General features: G+C 35.0%; 1 protein-coding gene across 1 annotated transcript in view; it reads right to left on the bottom strand.

The window, feature by feature from the left end:
* Nucleotides 1–17,249, bottom strand: part of LOC120303074 (zinc finger transcription factor Trps1-like) — a gene marked incomplete at its 5' end in the record, with an annotated part of 180,216 nt that extends 162,967 nt beyond the window's left edge. Inside the window, 2 exons of the mRNA XM_039332221.1 lie at nucleotides 2,568–3,171; nucleotides 16,120–17,249. Coding sequence (XP_039188155.1) covers nucleotides 2,568–3,171; nucleotides 16,120–17,249 — 1,734 coding nt within the window. The remainder of the gene's footprint in view (nucleotides 1–2,567; nucleotides 3,172–16,119) is intronic.
* Nucleotides 17,250–18,266: the final 1,017 nt, after the last annotated feature.

Raw genomic sequence — 18,266 nt, 5'->3', positions numbered from 1 at the left:
GTATTTTAGTAATGCTTAAGAGCTTTCCTTCCACAGCAAAACAAATTTGGGTGACCATGAGAGGGAAATCAAATACATATAAAGTCCAAAGTTTATTTTTACATACATACTGACAAGAGTAGCTGAAAAATCACATAGAGAATGACCTAATATCCATTCAGCTGCTGGTGAAAGAAAACTATATAAATAAAAGAATGCATCTCAAATAGGATGTTGTATGTCCAATACTCAATGGATCCACATATTTATGTAAGCAATCTATTCAACTTTGATTTACATAATCATGCACCAATCTTTCATTCTGGTGATATTTTCTGTCAATAGATATATTTATTGCAAGTATGATTTCATTTATCTGTTTACTTTTATGGAAGTTCTTCAAAGCAATCAATGAATGCAGGTGCTATCAGGAAAAATGTTTTAAACCTATAATATTTTAATATTTTAGCAACATTTTGTTTCTATTTTGCGACTAGAAAAGAGTATTTCCCTGTATATTGAAAAAAATGTGAAAGTGGGTTAAAAAGCAAGTTAAGAACAGATGTAGCATAACCAGTTAATTCTTTGGTTCTCCAGATGTGAAAGAAACCCAGGCAGGAAATAGCCAGAGTTATAAAAGACATCCCCCCCCAAAAAAAAATTAAAAAATTATAATTTACAAAGCAAAGAAAGATTATAAGTGTTCAAATATTAGGTTGTGAAAATTCTTATCTCTGGAGTCCAATAGACTTTGAGAATCTTCTTATTCAGGTAAACATTAGTTTTTAGGCAATATAAAATATATCTGGAGTTGATTGTTATAAATACATACAACACATACACATACAAACAAACACACAACCATGTTCTCTTCTTTCAGTCTTGTTCTTTAAAAAATAATGTGCAGTTTTAATAATGGCAAATGCAGCATTAAAGGGGAGTACATACATTTTCAAAAAAAAAGTTTATATTTGAAATATGCTTGGGCTCAACAAGCAAAAGAAAAGAAAAGAAACCTAGAAGGAATAATAAAAGCTTGCAAAAAATGGAATGTACAACTTCAATGCCCAAACACATCCATACTGCATCTTAGTTCTCCTTGAATTAAGATAATTTATTTTGGTGTCTACTTGGTACTCATTCTACTGTGGCATTTACCCGAGTTATTTTGAGAATGTGGACTTCACGTACTTAACAATGACTATGATAGCTAGAGAATTCTAGTTGAAGTCCACACATCTCGATGCTTCCAGCTTGGGAAAAAAGTGATCTAGAAGATATTGTGTCTTACTTATCATTTTCTTAAATCAAAGATATGTGATTCCTTTGAATAAAGCTTGACTGATTCTTGATAAGAACGGTATCCATGAAGTTTTCTTGGCAAACTGTCAAGTATATTTATCCTTACTTTCTTCTGTCTTTTGTTCTTCATTTTCCACTTTCTATCCTGTATTTCAGCTTTGATAGCCCTGTTCAAATATTAAGCCCTGCTTCACTTTCTCAAAATCAGATAAAATTATCTATGTTCTGCCATTTACTTAGTGATATTGTGTGTTTGCTTCAAGTCTGTCTTAAATCTTGACAACTGCCTGGACAAGTCAGTGCAGTTCTCTTGGCAACATTTGCTGAAATGGTCTGCCCTTGCGTTCTTTTTGGGCTGAGAATGAGTGACTGAGCAGAGGTCAACACCAGCTGGCTTTGTGCCTAATGCAGGACTAGAACTTCCAGTTTCCCAGTTTCTAGCCTGGTGCCTTACTCACTACACCAACTACCTGTCTACTTATCAGTACAACTGTGTGTGGGAAAAAAAAACCATAAATTGAGCTTATCCTACAAGTGTTACAATATACATTCTGCACCTATTAAGCTAAAATTCATAGCTATTTCATAAGATCATTTTCTATGCAACAGTGGACATGTTGTTAAGGAGGCAGCAAAATGAATAAGGGTCCACAGCTGATTACACCTAAAGAAGAGCCTGTAAAATAATATTTTTTCTCCTAAGGCTATGATAAAAAAAAACAAGCAGCAATAAAATATCAAAACGCTGCCTCATTAGCTTTTTCAATTTTCAACAAAACCAGACAAGCATCAAATGTTATATTTAATCACACTGTGCTTTAATTCCAGTCTTAGTTTTTATTATTATGATTCAACTTTCATAGTTTCAACTATCTGATCCAACGATAGCTTGCTTAACTGTACTGTTAAAATGTAGAAGGTAAAGAGATGCTTTTCTGTACAAACATTTAGCCTTCTGGAGTTCTGGATTTTTTTATTCCAAATGTAACCTCATCTTGCAAAATCATCAGGAATTCCTGACTTAGCACAACAAAATTTAAAGACAAAAATCACAACCGCAACTAACATGGGCAATTTTACAGCCCTGTGCTGGAATTATTACCTGACATTCTCCTTAGATATGTGGGATATTTTGAAAAGCAAACATCAAAAATGTGGAAGGAAGGAAGGAAGGAAGGAAGGAAGGAAGGAAGGAAGGAAGGAAGGAAGGAAGGAAGGAAGGAAGGAAGGAAGGAAGGAAGGAAGGAATTTCCCAGAAGTATATAAACAAAAACAGAATTTCCTACCCGTAAAAGTGATTGAGACTCATCCTTTGACTTGTTATCAGCAGATCCAGGATATGGCTGAAGTGGTCCAGGTTTTTCTCCACTTCCTTGGGGCATGCCTTGCAGGAATCCCTTGGTCTCAACAGGCAAGCTATATACAGGTCTCGCAAGATGAGCAGCTTCTACATTTGGACTATCCCTCAAAGCCTTTGGCTGCTCTTGGACAACAGACACCGTGGTCAGAAGGCCCAAGCTTGTTTGGGTATAGGATGGGCTTCCTCTCAAAATGTCCACTCCTCTCCAAGTTGTACCACGAAGATCATCACTAGACCCATCAGGCCAACCTTTCTCCTTCGATCCTTCTTTTTCCTCCATCTTTTCCTTCTTCACTACACTCTCCAAGATGGGGTCCCCCACTTTTGGATCCGAACTGATCAGGTTATAAACCTTCAGATCAATTTTGGATTCTTCCTTGAGAGCAGCCACCATCCCATGGCTATCTTCCCCATTGGCTGTGGTGATGTCCATTTCTTGACAGTGCACAGTGTTGAAGTGTTCCAGTAAGGACTGTGTATCAAGCGCTGTAAAGCTGCACTGACGGCATTTATAACAATTATGGACTCTCCTGATAAGAGAGAAAAACAGAGGAGAAAATATTAGAGTAAGTTCATCTATCATGACCAAATGAAGAAAGAGAAATGAATTATTTCCACATCTGGTGGATTGCAAGCCTTTCAGAATTGGGTGAAGATAAAAACTTGTCAAAGTCAACCTTGGGTACGTGAAAACATCATTTGTTCTTTGAAATCTTACTTGTTGTTATTAAGATAATGGTTTCTTGTTGCCTTCTTTCAAGTTCTATCTCTCTATATTTAATTTCCCAATCTAGCACAGGGGCCATTTCCTACTGGTCTCCTTTCCAGTTATTAACAGGCCAGTCCACCTCAAAGGATTATTGTTGTCGGAAAAATAGGAGGAGGAAAGTTTGTTGGATATATTTGCTGCTTTGAGTTACTTGTCAAATAATTTAATTTACACTGTGATATTCACTTTTTATCCATTCAGTATACAGGTAGTCATCATCTTACAAAAGTTCATTTAGTGACCATTCAAAGTTATAACAAAACTGAAAAAAATAACTTATGACCACTTTTCATATTTCCGACCATTGTAGCATCCCCATGGTCACATGATCAAAATTCAGATGCTTGGCAACTGGCTCATATTTATGATGATTGCAATGTCCTAGGGTCACGTCATCCCCTTTTGAAATCTTCTGACAAGCAAAGTCAATGGGGAAGCCAGATTCACTTAACAAACATGTGACTAACTTAACAACTGCAGTGATTCACTTAACAATGTTACACTTATCCTCCGTGAGCTGCATTGGTTGCCTAATGGTCTCCAGGTCCAATTCAAGGTGTTGGTTATTACCTTTAAAGCCCTATATGGCTCAGGGCCAGGCTATTTACGAGACCGCCTACTACCTCATAGTTCCCTTCATCTGGTTAGATCCCACAGGCTGGGCCTCCTTCAGGTCCCGTCGGCCAAGCAGTGCCATTTGGCGAGGCCGCGGAGGAGGGCTTTCTCTGTGATGGCGCCATGTCTTGGAACCAGCTCCCCCCGGAGATTAGGACCGCTCCCACCCTGTTGATTTTCCGTAAGCTGCTTAAGACCTGGCTTTTCCGGCAGGCCTGGGGTTTATAAAATCTGACCCCTGGATGACTGTTCTTGTACTGTTTGTTTTGTTATGTTTTATGGTGTTTTTATTGTTAGTCGCCCAGAGTCCTCCGGGAGTGGGGCGGCTTATAAATTTTAAAAATAAAATAAAATAAACTGTGGCAAGAAAAATTGTAAAATGGGGGAAAACTCACTTAACAGAAATTTTGAGGTCCATTGTGGTTGTAAGATGAGTACCTAAACTTAATGAACTTCTGATCTGCCTTTCATTGTTTTTCTTTCCTGTGCTTTGACTTTCTCCTTCCTTCTTGTTTTATCCTATTTAAATGCAGAAACACATGAATATTTCCACAAAAATATGAGTAATAGTTATGGTTCTATTGACAGAAAATCAATATCCTCAATACATGTATTAAATTATTTAACTCTACACTTATAAGTCAATTAATGTGCTTGATTATAAACTTTTAACAAGTGAATCTCAAAAATGAGTGTTCAAAAATTAGTTTAATATTTTTTAATTTCCTCTGATTAACTATTTCCTATGTTTTTGTTTTACCCTATGCATTTTGATGAAAAAACAACTAAGCTGCATTTATTCTCTTATTCCATAGCAATAGGATGAAATAAGTGTATTAGGAAAAAAGAGGAACTTTTATACACCTTGAATTTCTGAGACACTGAATGTATAGGAATTGTAGTTCTGTTCATCTATAGAATACAACTGTTTGGTGTCCTTATTCAACTAAAGAACACCATTATAGTTCTTTTCATCTAAAGAATAGGTTGCCAAAATCTGTTAAAAGTGTTGAAAACTATTGTAGGAAACTATGTTTTCCCTTATTCCTCCCTGCTGAGAAGAATGAATAAATGGAGAATTCATGAAAATTACATGCAACACTATTAGTAGTAGTCTGGCTTCTCAAATAGGAGATTTCCAGTGTTAATATTAATTATAACATTTAGGAAATTTTGCTTCTTCTACCACATTGCAGACTTTTAATCTGATATTCTTGTTTTAAAGGTAAATGAATGTATTATTTTTTCTTGAATAATAAGAATATGAAAAAGGTCAATGCCAACTTGTAAAAACAGCTAACCCCTGGGTTTTTTTTCCCCTCCTGAGATCTGAACACAAAAGGGGGGATTACATTTATTAGAACAGAACAGAAGAACAAATAAGAAATCTACCTATTTTTCATATAATTTTGTAAAATCTGCTTTTAAAAAATCACATTTCCTTCAAAGATTTTGAATAAAAAGTGAACTTCTGTGAGGAAAGAAAGATTTATTCACTTTGTTAGAAAAAAGCATTGGGATATATCATAAATTTGACAGGTTAAGAGATGTTAATCAGTAGACTAGAATACTATTCTAGTCTACTGATTAACCTTAAAAGTATTCTATTATTGGTCAAGTGTGATTGGACACACAAGGATTTTTTTCTCCTGTACATAAACTCTCAGTGTACAAACAACAAAGTAATATAATCATAATACTGATAACCTATAAGAGAAGGTAGTAAAAAAAAGATGAGAAGGATAATAGTAATACAGCCATACTACATGGATAAATATCCATAGACATAAGATGGTACTATGATAATTAGATGGTCAGGAAAGTGATGGCATGAGGTTAAAAAAACCTATCTCTGTGTCTAGTTTTTTTGGCATTCAATGCCCTATAAAGTGTCCTGAGGCGAGGAGTTGAAACAGTTTATGTCCAGGATATGAGGGGGTCTGTAGATATTTTTTCAGCCCTCTTTCTGACCCGTGTAGTGTACAGGTACTCAAGTAGGAACTATGGGTGGGAGAATACAGCTACTGTAAGTAGACCTTGTCATGACATTCTTCCATCCTCTTAGTTAGAAGAACACTGGCAAACTTTGCTCACTTAACTCCCCTCAGGCTTTATTAGTATTGCAACTCTCATAATTTCTAATCAATATAAGTTATGCCAACTAGAAATTCTAGAAATTGCACTTCTAAGACATGTAGAAGGTTCCAATTTGGGGAAAAGGCTGCCAGAGAATCTTTTATATCTTGTTCTTATATGAGATTCTACTTGAATCTAATTTATTCCTTTTGCCTACCTTATTCCAAACATTCCAATAATTAGTCACTGATCTTGAGAACATTGTCAATCTTCTCATGCTACTTTAGTTAACATTATATTTTTCCTGGAAGGGGAGGTTTTTTCAAGTTTCTTTTCTATTAATTTTTTAATAGAAAATAGTTCCCCCCCCCCCAGGTAACCATATCTCTGTGTGGATGGCAAACTTCGCCAGTTGCTGTACATTCAATTATTAGTGGGACTTTCAAGAAAGTGTTAGTTAGCCTCTGTCTCTAAACATCATACAGTTAATACTAGTGAAGGGAGCTCACACCTATACACTCATAAAATTATTTTTATAAGTACTATGTTCAGTTTTTTATTCATGTAGGACCCTTTATGGAATGAGAGTGATGCCTAGGTTTAGTAACAAATTCTAACAAAAGACAAAGCAGGAACTACAACTTTACTCCAGAATTCCAATATGCTATTTGTGGATGTGATGAGGAAGGTCATAAATTTGACATCTCTCATGTCAAATTGGCATATCTTATCTCCACTCCTGAAAGGCAAATCTGTTGATTTTTCTATGTATAAAACCAGTGGTGGGATTCAGATATGTGAACAACCGGTTCTCTGTGTGGATGCCACTTTCGGAAGTCCATTCTGGGCCTGGGCAACAAAAAATTAGCTACCGGTTCTGCCGAACTGGTGCGAACCGGCTGAATCCCACCACTATATAAAACTGCGCTAAGGAACTAAAAGAGAATTAGACCTAGTCTGCCCACCTAGCAGTTTTAAAGTATGCAAATGAGATTAGATTAATAGGTACCATTTTGGTGGGAAGGTAACAGCATTCCATGTGCCTTTGGGTATAGCCATACTGGCCCCATGACCATGGAAATGCTGGCTCCCTCAGCCAAGAAACGGAGATGAACACCATCCCCTAGAGTTGGACACGAATGAACAGGGAAACCTTTACCTTGTCCCTTTAGCCCTTGACCAGCGGACTGGCACAAAACAGCAGGGCTGTAGGCTAAAACAGGACATAAAAATAATAAAAACAATAATCCTGGGAAAAGATAGAGGTAAACCTTTCCATACTTTTGGCAAGAAAACTCATGCTTATGTCCATATAGTCATCAAAATTAAGGTTGAACTTGGGAATCTTTTATATCTATAAATCTGGTGATTTTATTTCTTAGTCTGTTTTTCTGGTGCCGATAATTCACAAATGAAATCTTTGAAAAAGATGAGCTTTCTAATTCAGAGATGAATATGCAAAGAAAGTTGACACCATTGCATAACTACTATCTCCTTCTCCCCTTCCTACACAGATACACACACCTGCTTTGAATTCCCTCACAAGGATCTTGTTTTTACAGCATCTGGAAATTGTGTGTCTCTGCTGCTCAGCCCATCATAGCAAACGGTCTCATTTTCCCTACTAGATAGATAGGTTGAGTTGGAAATATAGGCTTAAGCTCAGATAAAACACTTGTGAGGCAAGCAAAGGATCCACCATTTGTAGCTACTTTATTGAAGGGATTAAAATACAAAGGAAATATATATGCAAACATATGCATGTACTACTTTTCAGGGCTTTTTTTGTCATAGAATGCCCAGAACAGAGTTCTGGCACCTTTTTTGGATGGAACCTTGTAGGGTAGGCAAGGCGGGTTGTATGATACGTGTGAGTTCCGTGTGAATAAGAAAATGGTAAGCGAAGTAATTACCTTTTTAAAAAAATGTAATTTAAGTATGCTGGAATATAAACACTTCATTACAAAGAAGTGTAATGGCACAGCCAGATACTGGCATTAAGATAGGATGGTTGGGTTGTTTTTAGGGGTGGGGTAGGAGAGAAAATAGGAAAAAAGTGAGAGTTCCCCAAAATTTTGAAACTCTTCACAATTACTACTATCTCTAAATTATGAATAGGGAAGCAGAGGAGAATCATTACAGTTGAGAAAACTAATTTTGTTTCTTAAATAAAAGATTTTATTTGCGTTATTTTTATAACTATATGTATTGTATTTCTTCAAGGAAAAATCATTGCTAAACATTTTCTTTGCTGAGATTCAATTTACTGGAAGTTGAAAGATTTAGTTTTAATTATTAAATGACCATAATGATTTGACAGATACAGAAATTTATTCATTAAATTTAAATGCCAGAATCATTTCTTAGTGAGATGGGCAGCATATAAATTTAATAAATGCATAGTTTGTTTCATTTTAATTACTAATTACGTAATTACTAAAATTACTTAGTTAACAAATTCTAAGAGTCTCTCTATTCTTTCATTTCTATATCAAAAGCCAAAACAGGAACTGTTTTATTCCAGAATTCCTATATTCTATTTGTGGATATGAGGGAGAAAGTCATAATCGTAGCATATCCCACTCCTCCTCATTCTGTCCCATTCAAAATATTGTCTATTCAGTAAAATAAAAATAGCAAAGCACATCCTCTTATTAAATTGCTTATTCAAAATCCAGTCTGCTTTCTGCATGAAATTTATGCATTATTGTATGGTGAGTTTTCCAAACTGAGTTCTTTTCTTTAAAAAAGTGTTCTTAAAAGAAAAGATCAAGGAGAACAAACAAGAAATCTGATTGTATGTGATACTTTGCAAGGAGAAAAATGGGAAAATATGTTGGGTCAATCCTGAAAACTTTAGCTGAGAAAGAATGAGAACTGTGCAATATGCAATTTCTAAATACAGCCAATTTAAATGTCCCATATACCTTGGAATAACAGGCATGCCTATTTTCATTCAAGCAGACCATGAAAAGTACTGTATTACTGAAGTATGTAAAACATATGTTCCCACATTGGAACAATATGTTGCCAATTTCCTGTATATGCCATAGAAACAGAACACTTTTTTACTAGCTAACATGATACCGTTTTATTAGAATTACAGTAGCACAGAAACTTCCCAGCCAGGATCTGGACCCTGCTGTGCAAAACTTTATAGTAAAATAGAATTAAAAGCAAAGAAATAAAATCAGGACTAGCCTTTAGCAAAACAAGCATAAATCCATAATTCTTAATCCAAAAATATATGTGCAATTGCACCTTTCATGTAACAGGATATTCAGCAATACCAAGGGATACATGTCATTTAATATAACCTTAATACCAATATGATTTGTGTGTAAGAAAATAATATTAAACAATAAATGTTAAAATATAACTTCACACATTTTTTTCTACAAACGCAGAACAGTTTGAGTCATGTTTCCATCCTGCATACTCAGTGGGAAAATAGATAAAATATTGGAGATATGGTTTAGTTGTTTGGGGAGAAAAATATCACTGATGCAGAGGCAGAAAATCATCCTTTTAGACTATAGGTAACACAGATAAAAAATGCAAAAACTCCATCAGCATCAACTCAAATGAAAAGGAGTAAGAAATTTTATTCTCATCTGCTATTTATGAATTGTGTTTTACGTCAGCATTATTCTAGTTCATCTTTTGCTTGTAGTTTATGTGTTGTAGTTTAAAAAAAATCTGAAAAATGTTTTTTTTTCTTTCATTATTTGAAATTGTTTCTTTTTTTTCAATTTTCTGATCCATGATTGTGGCTTTTCCTAATATAGCAAAAAATAAAAAAACATCATACCCCTATAATAACATTTTAATGTAAAGTTTCTTTATGCATTTTAAAATGTATCCCTTTCTCAGTATAAACTCTTGAAAAACTATTTTAATGTATAGTTGACAAAAAAAATGTTTGATAAATTTTCTACTTTTTCCAGATATCTACTTTGTAAATACTTTGTATGGATTTTTGAGAATGTTAGATTTTTTTTTTGAACTCTCAGATAACTCATTTAATGCAGCTTGTAAATTTCATCACTAAGTAAATAACACAGCAAGGCCTTTTAATGTATATCACAATATGGAATATATTAAAGTTATAAGTGTGCTCTATTTTCTTGTAATGAAACTTTATAATGAATGAGGTGATACCGTAAGAACTATATATGAAGAAGCACAGTAGAAACAGAATATGGAATAAAACAAAAGAAGGTGGATCATATTGTTTAACTGCCACCATACTGTTTAATCTACAGAGCAAATTACAAATTGTTAAGAGATAACAGCTGGAATAAAAACTGGAGGTAAAATATTAATTTTGGTGTTTGTGTGATACTTCATTAGCTGAAAGAAAAAAATGACCTAGAAGACCTCATTAAGAAAGCTAAAACTTGAAAAGTGAGGATTTTGAATTATTCTTAAATATTGCAACAGTTAAAATATAATATTTTTATGCTAACATTTTTAGTTGATGGCAAGGTGAAGATAGAGGTTAATTTTGATTCTTTGAGATGGTCAATGTGCTGGAGAACTGAAGAAAAGATGAATTCTTAGGAGAAAGAAAATGACAAAATTAGATAGGATCATGATGGATAAGGGCACTTCTACTAAAATAAAGAGCAAAGCAGTTGTAGCAACAAGGTGGCAATGTATGGCAATTAAATCTTAGATCTGAAAAACAGCAAGGAGAAGAAGATAGAAATGTCTGAATATAGTTGTGGTGCACTGCAAGAACATTGAGTCAATTAATCCTGGACCAAATAATGATAAACTGTTCCCTTAAAGCAGGCATGTCAAACTCGCGATGTCATGTGATGTCGTGCGACGTATCATGACTTTTTCCCCATTGTCGGCAATGGGGTAGGCGAGGTTTTGGCGTGACGCATCCAGCCCGCAGGCCGGCAGTTTGATATGCCTGCCTTAAAGCAATAATTAGCAAGTAAAAACTCAAGATATTTTGGGCATATCATGTAAGTAGATGATGAATCATATATATATATATATATATATATATATATATATATATATATATATATATATATATATATATAGAGAGAGAGAGAGAGAGAGAGAGAGAGAGAGAGAGAGAGAAACAACAACCAAAGAAAATTCAAAAAGAAGACAACCTACAAAGTGGATGAAGACAATCAAGGAGTTAATTAGAATAATCTTGACAGAACTTGTTGGTCATTAAAAGATAAGATGGTGAGTAGTTACCAATATAGTTGCTATACTTAGAGCCCAACTTAATCACACTCAGTAGACTATGATATTACCATTTTGGCAGATAGGGTGAAAGCAAGTCTCTTTATTCTGACAAGTAAAATAAAGCTTTGAAGTTTGTGCCAATTCATTCCCAAAGAAGTTCATATTGGATTCACTGAGTCATTTTGGCAAGGTGGGCAGCACAGAAGTTTAATAATGAATAAAATATAAATATCTTCAATACTTAGACACGGCATTGGAATTCCTGGTTTTACATGCGTAATAGAGAACAGAATGTATTACATGGCAAGTATGAGAGTCAACAAATAGGGAAGAAGAGAACAAAGCAATAGAGAAGCAAGAAATCTTAGTATGTTTGCTTTTATGTTACAACTATAGCTTTTTAAATTGAATACTTAATGCTGTCAAAATAATTGAAGCATAATCTACATAAGTAGAAAATAATTTTAAAAGTGAATGGTGAATCACACTATTTTTTAAAAAAATATGCTTCAATATTGATAATATTGATAAAAGTAGTGTGCCACTGATATTAATCAACATTTTATTTTCTTTTGTTTATGTTTTGTTGTTTATGGTGTTCTATAAAGATTAAAAACTAAAAAATAATTGGGATTTAAACTAAACTGTAATCAGAACCACATCTAATGAAAGGATAGCCTTAATCATATTTTCAATTTGTTTAATATCTCCTTACTTACTTCATTCATCTCAATCATATGCAGCTTTATGTTTATTCTAGTGGTAACATTCAGGCTATACAAAATCCCATCAAAAGTTTTTAAGAGTTTTTGAATTTGGAACATAAACACCTATTTGGTTACTGCTGAGGGATCTTTAACATCAGTCATAAAGAGCCATATACAACAGAATTCACAAAGGAAGGAGAAATGAAATGAGTATTAGGAAAGAGAAGAGTGGATGCAAGGCAATAGCTCTTTCTTGATCATCATCAGAAATATCAGATTTACATTAGTCTGCCAAAAGTCAGAGAAACAACTGACTGAACGAATGAGAAATATGAGAAGCATGGTAAAATAAAACAATATTGAGAATACTTTCTGAAGGCACAAGAACTTAAACATCATTCCGAATTCAGCATCTGGGCACAGTCATACATGCTTAGATAAAGCATTCAACAATCAGTGAAGCATAAATGCCATCCAGACTTCGATGCAACAGACTTTGCATCAGTGGCCATTTTCTTCTATAATTTATGCTACTGTTGTTGTTGATTTTCTTTTCTGTTGGTAGTGGTGCTAAGTGGGGTTAGTGTTTTATGCTTGGACACCAGTTATTGTGTACACTGCCCAGAGTCACCTGTATGACATGGGTGGTGTGGTAAGGTAAGGTAAGGTAAGGTAAGGTAAGGTAAGGTAAGGTAAGGTAAGGTAAGATAAGATAAGATAAGATAAGATAAGATAAGACAAGACAAGACAGGACGAGGTGAGGTGAGGTGAGGTGAAATGAGATGAGATAAGATACCTTTTATTGCCATTTTTTTACTGTGGGCACATTGGCACATATAAATCATATACATAAGTAAAAACAGAAATATGTATATCACTTGCACAATTTACATTGCTCATGTACTGATGACATACTCTTTGATTTATCAGATATTCATGAATAGTCCTTCACTAATTAATCTATTACAAGATTTCACTGAGTATCTTATCTTAGTAAAACTGTATTCAGCAAGTCTTACCTTAAGCATAGGGCTCCAGTTTCGTACTTCAACATTTGTATTTAAACTATGGTTCTGCAGGTAATGTTGAATTTTATTTCCCATAAATACTTTAAAGAAATGGGAAGGATGATCTAAAAACTTTTAAAAAGCCAATGTTTCTCTACACAAACAAATACATTTACCTGGAGAAAATCCCACTGAAGTCAGCAAAACATAGGTATGAGAAGACACTCACAAAATCCTCTGTTCCTTGCTGCTCAAGGCAGTCAATTTTCAATTTGCTATGGTTTTATTATTTGCAATCGACAAAGATTTGAATTTAATCTTTCACTCTCTTTTTCAAAAAACCCCACAAAAAATTCCAAAAACACAGACTGAAATCATTTGGCTCAATAAATGAGTCAGTTAACTGTTTCTATCATATTTAATCTATCTTAAAATAATTTTGTTCCCTATTTTATCCTAAAATGAAAGTAAGCATGCTTAGCTACATATAAAAAGAAACAAACAATGACAAGAGTAGCAGTATAAATCCTACAGAATAACTGTTCAAAAAACAGTTTTGAAATGCTTTTTTGGTAAAATATATGTAAGCATATGAGAGGGAAAGAGTATGCATAAATACTGGTTTGTTGTGCCAAAAAAGTTGATAGAAATCTAGCCAACTTTTTTTTAACTCAAAAGTCCAATTTTAGCTTTCCAAAACATATTTAGAACCTAAACAAGTGGTATGTGTTTTCCCCTCTCAATACCATTATGTACCATTGACGTCAGTGGGAAGTATATGACAATCAGGTTTTTTTTAATAACTAAGAGAACTAAATTGAACATCACCTTCTAAATTTCTGTTTCATGGAATTAAGAAAAACATTTCCTCTGAAGCTGTATCTTAATTTAAACACACATATACACAAAATAAAAACATCAAGGAAGTATTTTCAGCCACAATTCACAATCACCCAAGATATATCAAAAATTAAAATATTAGAACTTTCATTTAAATAGAAGAAATTGTTTGCATTTTCTTTTTTCAATGTTTTCCTAAGCTGGCCTTGTTAAAATATATTATAACCCTGCCTAAGATATAAAAGCTGCCATTCATCTTTAAAGCTTACCATATTTAAATAATTAATTTTTGCCTCCTAGTGGGCCATTTCAATTGAAAAAGGGGAAACTGTATGATAAAGCAAATCATCTCACATTAAGATGATTATATCCTCTCTTTCATTTCTTGGTGTACATTAAACATGTTCTCAAGGCATCAAACTTTATGTTTACTTTCTAGTTGTATGAGTTCCCAGTTTCTTTGTTTGGGCAAAAATGCCTATTCTCCTTCCCTTCCAACAATGAGCAATACATTTTTCAAACTAGAAAGCACCAAAGTATCTGATATCATATTAACTTATTTATATGTGATACAGTAATTTGCACAGTAGTTTAGCTGTTTGTTACTGACTCTTTTAGATAACATCTCATTAACAAAAATAATTTTATTATATAAAATGAAAGACAATTTGGCATAATTCCTCTTCCTCCCAAAAAATAATGGATAGGTCAATCTCAACAACTCTTTGAAAATGGAACATACCTATATTTTTCCATACAAAAGTAAGGCAGAATGAGGGAAATAACTAGGAACCATAAACTGCAAAGAAATCTTGGTATGTCAGTCTAGAAAAAGAAAACAAGTAAAACCCTTCTTCTCTTTAGGAGAATTCTGTGGCCATACAAATTTAATCAAAACTGGGGGGGGCAAAATCCTTGAAAAGAGAGGAAGAGGAGGAGAACGAAAAGAACAAGTAGTAATAGTAGTAAATTGCAATCGAAAATAAAGTTATTCTATATGGAAATAAACATTAGCTATCAGATAAGCGTTCTACACCATGTTCATATCATATGGTGTTTAATTTACAGACTGCTGAACAATATGGGACATTATGTTATGATTTGGAAAGGCAAATAGACCTTATAATCATACCTTTCACTACGTGTGTGTGTGTGTGTGTGTGTGTGTGTGTGTGTGTGTGTTATGTTGGTTTCTCTTAAACAGCTACATGGCAGAAACCTTGGATTCCTATTATCTGCCTTGCAACAGCTTGCTGTTTGCTGCCATTGCTTTCTATGCTTCCTAGAAGCAAGCAGAATCTTATCTTCCTATTCCTCCCTGCAATAATATAGCTCTGCTACCCATAGTATCCCTACTTCTCTGAGAACTTCACCCTGCCAAATCTAGAACTCTGAACCCATATTCTGAACTCATATTCTATAATCCAGCTCTATCAACACCACTAAACTCCCATTGAAGATCTGATGAAGGCTGGCTTGGACATCATCCAAATATAAGAGTTTTATCTTACTATACAAATAAATATAAACTGGCTGTCAGATCAGAGACTGCTTTGCAGTTTATGGTTCCTGGCTAATTCTCTAATTCTGGCTTATTTTTCTATAAAAATACAGCTACTGTCAATGGATACATTTTTGGGATCATAACAACATGGTTATTTCCAAGATGTGTATATACATTACTTAGCTAAAGGATGAAAAGATATGAGATTAAATCTGTACTACATGGTTTTCATGTCTATAAGAACCTGAATCTGTGTCTCATTATGCCCCTTTACTTTCAAGCTTTTCAGAAAGTCCACAAGACCAATTTATTTATACAAGTCTGCCCTAAGATCTCCAATTCTATTGTATGAGTTACACACTGGAAAATTTATTGGTGTTTTAAAAAAATACATTGTCTCCTTTTGTGAAAGTAAAGTGTCTTGCAAAAGCTCTGGCCTTACAGATAGAAAAAGATCAAAATAAAATAAATAAAAATCTAGGCACAGATAGCAACATGAATAATTTTTTGCATCAGATAATACTACCGGACGTCCTTGGATTGGGGCTGCATCACCCCAATGCTCTACAACATGGCCTTTATTTGGACTATCCATAAATTGTCATCTCTCAGTTATATAAAGGGGATGGGTGATGGGCTAAACACCTGACTCACTCTAGGCCAGACTCACCACATGAATTGGAAGATGTTAAGAAATTCACATGTGCTCTCATACACAAACATGCCCACACACAGACTTTTACCTGTAGTGTCGAGAAATGTCCTCCTCTACCTGAGTGACAAAGTCACATTTGGTACACGAGTGTTCTTTGCTTTCTTTGACAGTCAGTGGTCCATCCCCCCCTTGCAGGGTATTTGCTTCTTGCTTGACTTCAGACACCTGGGCTTCGTGTGTGGTTTCATAATGAAGCAGGAGAACGTCTACATCAGGGGTGGAGAAAGAGCACTGGTGACACTGATGCTTGACTCTGGTGCCTCCTGGCATCCCAGGGGACAAGTGCAAGAGCAAGAGAGCACAATGGGAACAATTACTTTTCCTGCAAGCAAAAGGATAAGTAATTTCTCCAAGGTGCTTTTCTGGACTACAGAGGCCTCGGGGACAAAACTGACAGTGCTTAATAGTACATTTATGAATGTTGTGTAGCTGCTGATAATGACGAAGAAGAGGTCCCACCACTATTACATTTGGGCCATGGCTCTTTGAGTACCTAAAATCACAAAACTGACAATTGTAGCTTGTCACCACGTGGTCCTCCACTCCTGAGCTGGAAAAGTCTTTCTTTTTGGCCATGCTAGAGCCCTTCTCGCTCTTTGTTGCTAACTCTTCATCTGCATTTTTGGTTACGTCATTGTGATTAATGACTGACCCCCTTGAGAGCTTGTCATTCCGATCTGGGTGAGGGCCCCCTGCCTGGTTCCCCCCATGGTGCTTGCTGTAATGTTCTAATAGTTTGAGAGAGCTGGAGGATTCACAACTAAAGCTGCAGAATTTGCACCAGTAGTAACTGGAGGCATCCGTACCGTTTTGTCTTGAGGATTCAAGGGGCTTGATGGGCACCGAATAGCCAACTGGAGTGTCATCTCCACATCTGATGGTGATCTTGTCCTGCCACTTCCCCAAATCTCCCATCTCACCCAATCGAACAGTAGGACTGGACTTGTTCGAGTTTCTGTCTGTGGCTTTGCTGCCTTCAGAGACAGGAAGGGAGGCCTTGATCTTGTTTGGATGGGTCTGCAAGAAGTGCTGTTCCAACTCAGTTGAAGAATTGCCCATGTAGGTGAAATTGCAGAACTTGCAGCGGAAATATTTGGTGGTCCCTTGGCAATCTGGAGTTTTGCGTCCAATGCCAATAAAGGTCCCACCTAAGGTTACCTGCAGAACATGAAAAGGAGAACAATTTCTGTAAGTGGTGTAGGACTTCCTGTTCCTTATATTCAGGGATATAAAACAATATAATAAAAAAGTTGGAATATTAATCTGGGAAACTGAACAATAGCAGCTTTTCTCTTTCAGTCTCCAAATAAATCCTTATCATTTAAGAGGCAAATTATTAAACTTTGTAGAGAGTAAAAGAGTTGCAGAAGAAGAAACCAATCTTAAGGAAAACTCAAATATGAATACTGTCTTCCCGCAAGTGCTTCAGCTAACTAGGGGGAGGGGGTGAAAGAAAGGAGGAATCAATTATTTTGAAGCATAGTAATTTCTGGAAGTTCAGAACAATTTAAAAAAAGCATAACTATAAGAAATGAAGAATGTTAGTAGTCGACAAGCTACATACCTAAAAAGGTAACCAGTAAAGGAAATTTTAAAAAATCAAGAGCTTTAAGATTATTTGCAGGTGGCAAAAGACTACATATGAAACCGGAAGAATCATAGTTCATATTTTCCTTTCTTCCTAAATAAGAAATATCATCAGTGCTGAACCTTCGTTCCTTCAATCAGATTGAAAAATCTACAAAAGAGGCCTAAAAAAGAAAGTTTCACCGGTGCCATTAAGAAAGCACAGTATTTTGCCTGAGATTGCTAAATCAAGAGGTTGCATTTGCATTTTCCATTAAATACATAAAAGTCAAAGAAATAGCTTGAATCACTACTGACACTTTGGCAAAAGTTAACTTTGGTTTGTGCTATGTTAAGGGCAACAAGTTGAAACTAATTTTAACCTATCAGGAGAGAAATACTGCACAGTGCATTTCCAAACACTAATTTTCTCAATGTAGCTGTTCATCAGAAGCCTTAATTTAGCAAAATATAGAAAGACCACAAAAAGCAAGGGACAGAGCTCATGATGTAACAGATACATTCTTTCTTTCTTTCTTTGGATGGAGGTCCAGCCCTTCGCATATGAGTGCCACTTTTTTCTTGCAATACTGAAACAACTTTACTGCA

The sequence above is a fragment of the Crotalus tigris genome, unplaced genomic scaffold (genome assembly GCF_016545835.1).
Source record: "Crotalus tigris isolate CLP2741 ecotype Arizona unplaced genomic scaffold, ASM1654583v1 scf7180000024455.1231707, whole genome shotgun sequence".
NCBI classification, from domain to species: Eukaryota; Metazoa; Chordata; class Lepidosauria; order Squamata; family Viperidae; genus Crotalus; species Crotalus tigris.
Note: the sequence above shows the minus strand (reverse complement) of the source record. Positions and strands in the feature narration are given on the sequence as shown.